We start from the raw sequence: 7,096 nt of genomic DNA on the forward strand, positions 1-7,096 counted from the left end.
CAACAAATCTAGAGTAGTTGCTACTTCTTGCTCACTAAGTCCAATCAACATGATATCATCAATATAATGGACCAGTGTGATGTCTTGTGGGAGGGAGAAATGATCAAGATCCCTGTGGACAATATTATGACATAGGGCTGGAGAGTTGATATAACCCTGAGGTAGCACAGTGAATGTGAACTGCTGGCCTTGCCAGCTGAATGCAAACTGTTTCTGGTGGTCCTTGCTGACAGCAATTGAGAAAAAAGCATTTGCCAGATCAATAGCTGCATACCAGGTACCAGGGGATGTGTTGATTTGCTCAAGCAATGATACCACATCTGGGACAGCAGCTGCAATTGGAGTCACCACCTGGTTAAGCTTACGATAATCCACAGCCATCCTCCAAGACCCATCTGTTTTCTGCACAGGCCAAATAGGAGAGTTGAATGGGGATGTGGTGGGAATCATCACCCCTGCATCCTTCAAGTCCTTAAGAGTGGCGTTAATCTCTGCAATCCCTCCAGGAATCCGGTATTGCTTTTGGTTCACTATTTTGCTAGGCAGGGGCAGTTCTAGTGGCTTCCACTTGGCCTTTCCCACCATAATAGCCCTCACTCCAGGAGTCAGGGAACCAATGTGAGGATTCTGCCAGATGCTGAGTATGTCTATTCCAATTATGCATTCCGGCACTGGGGAAATAACCACAGAATTGGGTCCGGGGACCCACTGGACCCACTGTGAGACGGACCTGGGCTAAAACTCCATCAATTACCTGACCTCCATAAGCCCCAACTCTGACTGATGGACCAGAGTGACGTTTTGGGTCTCCGGGAATTAATGTCACTTCTGACCCAGTGTCTAATAATCCAAGAAATATCTGATCATTTCCTTTTCCCCAATGCACAGTCACCCTGGTAAAAGGCCGTAGGTCCCCCTGGGGAAGGCTGGGAGGAAGATTAACAGTATAAATTTTTGGCAGTGTAACAGGGTCCTTCTCCAAGGGTACCCAGCCTTCCCTTCATTCAAGGGGCTCTGGATCTGTAAACTGTCTCAAGTCTGGAAATTGATTAAGGGGCCGTGACTCTCTGTTTTTGTAATTCAAGGGAGATTTTTGTTCACGTGGCCTAGAATTCTTCTGCTTATATAGTTCAAACAAGAATTTAGTCGATTGCCCATCTATTTTACTACTTGGTACTCCATGATCCACTAGTCAACGCCATAAGTCTCTGCGAGTCATATTATTTTGATTGCTGCTTTGAGCCTGTTTTCCATTATGGTAGCCCTGTCCACCTTGTCTGTGGCGATTAACTGCAGCCACTTGGCTTCTGCTGACTCGGGACCCGATTATCCCCATTGCGTTTAAGGATTCCAGTTCAGTGACAGCAGTTCCTATAGTAATATCTGACCTACGGGGAAGGGCGACTACAGAGCTCTTCAGGGATGATGGAGCTAGTTTCACAAATTTATTCCTTACAGTCCTGGTAAAAGGTGTGTCCTCTGGACATTCCAGGGCTGTGTGAGCAGGTCTTCCATGACAAATCCACTCTAACATTCCAATCTCTCTAAGCCTTTGAATTCCCTCCTCCACATTGTACCAGGGCAGTTCTGGCATTTCACCCTCTGGTAATGTCGGCCACCTTTTGATCCATGTTTCAGCCAGCCACCCAAACAAACTGTTAACACCCTTTCTAACCCCTCAAGCTACAACATTGAATGCAGAATCTCTGCTTAGTGGGCCCATATCAGTAAATTCAGCCTGATCCTACCTTATATTCCTTCCACCATTATCCCACACTCTCAATATCCATTCCCACACATATTCCCCTGGTTTCTGTCTGTATAAGTTGGAAAACTCATACAGTTCTTTTGGAGTATAGCGTACTTCCTCATGGGTCACACTTTGTACCTCACCCTTTGGGGCTTGTTGGGACTTGAGCTTAGTTATAGGTCTTGACGCAAAAACTGGTGGTGGGGGTGGGTCATGAAAAGAGTTAGAATTATCTCTCAAGCCATTCACCTCAGGACATTCTGTTGCATTTTTTTTTTTTTTTTTTTTTTTTTTTTTATAAACATGTTTTATTTGTTTTGCTTTTACCATCAAAACTGAGAACTACTGACTGTCATTTCCCTACACAGGGAAATCAATCTAAAACACATACTGGTGCTTTTCAAAAGATAGCAATTTAAAAGGGTGGTAGCAGCAGGCATTTGATATCTTTTGATATCTTTTTTCTTTTAAAAACCTTCAGGCTGCAGGAAAGACATGTGACCAAAAGTGTTATGATTATCCATTAAAGATTTTCATCAGTACCTGTACCAATTTAGGTGACATTACAGCAAGATCCAAGAATTAGTGAAAGACAATGTACATGTCATAAGGAATGATACATACTACCAATCCTTACAAAAGTCATTGTCAAAGAAATTGTTAAGTGTTCAAAAGGTATCTAAATACTTCACATTAAATACAGAAGCGGCCATCCAGATTACATCCCATGTTTGTTGCATATTTTTCAAAAAGTGCCAATCAAAGCCTAATTTTGCATTTTGGCTTTGTTTTGTATAGTATCAGCTGTTAAAAAGCAATTTACATATTTTTAACCACAGTACTTCGGCCAGATGATGAATAGTGCTGTGTCAAAGCTGGTAGCCAGCCTTAAATGTGTGATCAAGGGCCCATGCATAATTTGGTATGCATCTAAACGTTCAGTGCTCCAATTTAACTGGAAAAGCTGTGAAATGCAGTTGTTCTGCCAAACCACACTCCACACCTTCCATCTTCCTTTCATGGGATAAATTTTAGTTTTGTTAATTACAATTGAACAACTCTAGGGCTGATTTACAGATTTTATCCAATGTCAGAAAAGTCAATCTTGCTTTTTCCAAACCACTTCAAATAACTATGGATATATTATCACCCTATAAAGTATGTTTTACTCCTAAGCAAGGGTGAGGAATCTATCAATGTGCAAGGCTCAAGATGACGCTTAGGATAGAACATGCAGAATAAAAAGAGTTTCCTTCCATATCCAGGTAATATAAAGCTGACAATTGTAGTCCTGTCTTTATGGGATGAGAACAGTCCCTTTACAAGTTTCCTGAAAGGGAGAACAAATAGATAATAACTCTTCTGGTAACATATTATGGTACACTGCCCAGTGTGTTTTTGGCGATTAAACATAATCCTGTGAATCAGATTAATTCACTTGCTGAGTGTTCATTTGCGGCATCCCTCTGTTGGGTCTTGGGGGCCCTCCACGACCTCGTGGGGCTCCCCGTGGTCCACTCTGCCCAGAGCCTCGCTTGAAATTCTGCTGATATCCATCCCGCTGATAGCCAGAATAATCCCGGGGAGCACTGAACTGTGATTGCGTATAACCGCTGTTTGGAGTGTTAGAGAATGAAGGGCGGTAACCATCATATCCTCCTCTGAATCCATTGGCAGGGCCCCGGTATCCATTCATCAAGCCTCTAGCACCCCGGGAACCTCCACGAGACACACCACGGCTGTTGTAATAGGGCTGGCTGCTACGTGGAAATCCAGTGTTCTGCTGGGGAGGCTGTTGGTGATTACCAGTCACTTGATGGGGCTGGTCCTGGGAACCATGGTAAGTGCCAACCACTGTTTGAAGCTGCTCTTGCTGAAGTTCTGTTTGTTCTACTTGGTGAGGCTGACTGGAAAAGCTCTGGTTGTAACTAGCCTGATACTGATTTTGCTGCTTTAAAGTTTCCGGTTCATTTACAGGAGGAACAGGAGCATTCATATTGAACACCGTTTGCATGGATTGGAATGGAGCTGCATTTACATTGATGCCACTGCTATGTAAAGGTTTGCTTGTCCCAGCCTGGAAAACCTGAGGCTGAGAAGCAGCAGGAAGGGATGATGATGCTGTAGTCTGGTCTGTATTTAAAGAGATTGTTGCCTGAATCTGGTCAATTGGTTCCTTCTGTGGTCGCTGCTCCGTAGCATGAGGCGGCTGATACAAGGGCTGAGATGCTGTATAACCCTCACTTGTGGATGAAACCAAAGGAACCTGTGTAGCTTCTGGTTGTACAGGAACTTGATTAGGTTGAGCAAGTCTAGATTCAGAATGAACTGGAGGGCAAACCAGCTGGGGCATGTCCATGCTTTGTGTTGGATTCATGGGTTGTGCAGATACAATGGCAGGATCAAGTGTCTGGTTTTCAAAATCCAGCATTGAATCTTGTATGAAATTATAGGGCCCCTGCATTTGCGCCATAAGGTCCTGTACTCGCTGTCTTCTCACAAGGGGATCTGCTGGAGCCACTGGAGTCAAAGAGTGGGGCTCTGGTACTGAAGGAGATGCAGCTTGTGGTTGCTGCTGGAGTGAATTTACCACCTCGACTGTTTCAACGGTCCACTCATCTACCTGCTCCTTTTCACTGCTGCTGTACTGTGTTTCTGCCATAAATTGTCTATTTACATACTCTGTTGATTCAACTTCACTTTGTTCTGTGTACTCTTCTGTGGGCTCAGGTTCAGCTTCAGCTACCTGGTCTTCAACTGTCGGTGCTGAGGCTGCCTCCTCTTCCTCACACAACCCATTCTGGTGGTTGTGGGTACTGTCAAAGTAGTTTGACTGGAAAACACGCTCAACAATTTCCTTAAGAGCTTTATAGGTTGTTCCACATACAGATTTTTCCTTCCCTTCCAGCAAGTCCCACAGGTGAATGGAGGCATGTTCATACTGCTCATTCAACCTCAAGTTCATGTCCCGTTCAGGGTCCACTAACTTATAAAATTCATCCAGCAATGACAATTCCTCTTCAGACAGTATTGGTACTCCATTCAAACCTTGTTTCAGGTCAGTTCGCACCTCATCATCTCCCAGTTTATCCAAAACATATTGCAGCTCAAGTACAGTTTTTAAACGTTTCTGTTCAGCTTCTTCTCGCATAAGCTGCTCCCGACGTGCTGTCTTCTTTATCGTTTTCTGAATATCTTGACTTAATGCCATGAAACTCCTTTGTAATTCTTTTGCAAACTCCAAGTTATTTGTGACTTCTTGGTACTTAGATACTGCATCCAGCTGATCTTGATTAAGCCTTTCCCCTTTGTTCATTCGTTCCTGGTAATCATCAAGCTTGCCCTTTTTCTTCTCCAGGTTCCGAAGTTTCTTGTCGATCACCCCGAGAATCTGCTTCATGGCTTCAGTCTGGACAGCGCCGGTGCCGGTTGCGGGATGCTGAGAAGCTGGCGCAGCTGCCCCGGCCCCTGCCTCACTCGCGGAGGAGCCCGACGGGGGTGGCGGTCCGGAGGACTTGCTGCCGCTTCCGCTGTGGCTGGTGGCCGAGGGCATCTTGAGACCGTAAGGGGAGAAAAGCTCTGTTGCATTTTCATCTCTTAAAACAGGATTAATCTCTCCAGACAAAAGAGTGAGGGCTGCTTCCTCAGGGGAGGTGATTACAGGATTAGCAGGCATTGAAGGGTTAATCTCCTTAGGTGGGAGTTGCGTGGCAGGCTCCTTAGGGCAGACTGGAGGCAGAGAAGCTGTTTCCCCAGGACAGCCCTCTACAGGTAAATCTAACAATGACCCAGCAGAATCCAGGGTTCCAATGTCCTCACTGTCATTATTATCAATCCATATGTCCACATCCCAAGTTTCCGGATGCCATTCTTTTCCAATCAATGCCTTTACTTTAACAGCAGACACCCTGAGGGGTTGAGATTTTAGTTTACATTGTAAATGTGCTACTCGCACAATGAGGGACTGCGTCTGATTTTCAGAAACTTCCAGTCTGCGGGCGCAGGAAATAAGATTTTCTTTCAGGGCACAGATGGAACCCTTTACATCTGTCACACGGCGTTCAAGTTTTGAATTTGAAACCTTTAGCTCATCCCTTTCTCTTACAACTGTATCCAAAGTATCTAAGAGCAGCCAGCCAACATCATTATACCTCTTAATACTGCAAAACTCCGTGAAAGTGTCGAAAACACTGTCACCCAGAGCCTCGCTTCGTACTAGAGTACAATCAGGAGAATCAAATGGTGCTATTTTGCATATTTCCTTTGCCAACTCCTGCCATGGACTGTCAGTGCCCTCTTGATTATTGGAAATAGAGTCATTAGTGCCTCTGAATCTAATCAGAGTAGAAAACAAATTGTAAAAGCCCATTTTAAGATTCCGTTTCTCAAGAACCACTTCCAGTACCAAGTTGGGAAGATGTTAAAATGTGCTATGTTGTATAATTTAACTTATTCTCAGGGGGATCAAAAGCACAAACTGGCCAGTCCATCTATTGGTACAGAATTATCTCTCTTTATCACAACTGTTGGTGGGGGTTGTGCTTATAGTTCTCTGCAAGGACAGGAGATGGTCAGTGAGATGCTAATGGGCTCTTCCTTTGTCAGTCGACCTATAGAGAAGGAAGGCAGATGTAGTCTTTAGGACTCATGGGCAGCTCTTTCAATCAGAAAAGAGTCAAATGCTACAGCCACAGATCTGCCTGCCTAGTGCCTGCCTCCCTTAACTCAGCAGCCTGCTTTTCCCCTTGGTCTCTCAGGGAAGTCATGAGTGTGGACATGCGTGCTCACTAAATCCAAATTGATTTGTATCCTTCCTTCTACTATTCACTCAGTCATCAAACTTCCTCTTCCTGCACTCATGGAGTGGGATACTCATTCAAATATTTGTTTTCAGACTTTTTTAGCTATGAAAAGACAGAGTTGCTTTCTAAAACATGACTATCTCTCAGGTTAATTATAAGAATTATAGGGCTTTACTCATTAGACAACAACTTTTACTAACTCCCTGGGAGAAATGTGCCAACCAGACACATCTACATAACCACATCACATTTCCTAGTAGCTGAGAAATTACATAACAGAGCAGGACAGGACACTGATAATAGTCAAAATTTCCATCTGGCTTTATAGTTTAGAAAGTGCTTTCATGGCCAGAATTATATGTGATCCATAGAAAATTGTGGGCAGCAGATGATTTGTGACTTTGCAGCTCCTCCCATCAAGAGGTAGACTCTTTTCCTAACCCTGTATCTTTGGGCTTGTCTTAGGACTTGCTTAGGCCAATAGAAGGCAGTAAAAGGGATACTGCACAAGTCTAAGTCGAGACCTCAAGGGGTCTTGTGAGCT

The 7,096-nt window shown here is 44.2% G+C and overlaps 1 protein-coding gene across 1 annotated transcript; it reads right to left on the reverse strand.

Annotated features, from left to right (window-relative positions):
- Positions 1 to 2,215: 2,215 nt before the first annotated feature.
- Positions 2,216 to 5,303, reverse strand: LOC119535011 (caprin-1). Its single transcript, XM_037837542.1, has one exon. It carries the CDS (start codon positions 5,301 to 5,303, stop codon positions 3,180 to 3,182), a length of 2,124 nt encoding a protein of 707 aa, XP_037693470.1. The 3' UTR covers positions 2,216 to 3,179.
- Between the last annotated feature and the right edge of the window lie 1,793 nt (positions 5,304 to 7,096).

Source organism: Choloepus didactylus, chromosome 5 (genome assembly GCF_015220235.1).
Source record: "Choloepus didactylus isolate mChoDid1 chromosome 5, mChoDid1.pri, whole genome shotgun sequence".
Taxonomy (NCBI): Eukaryota; Metazoa; Chordata; class Mammalia; order Pilosa; family Megalonychidae; genus Choloepus; species Choloepus didactylus.

Excerpts from the sequence above, each read along its gene's own strand:
- LOC119535011 (XM_037837542.1), bottom strand. The coding sequence starts at position 5,303 with ATGCCCTCGGCCACCAGCCACAGCGGAAGCGGCAGCAAGTCCTCCGGA.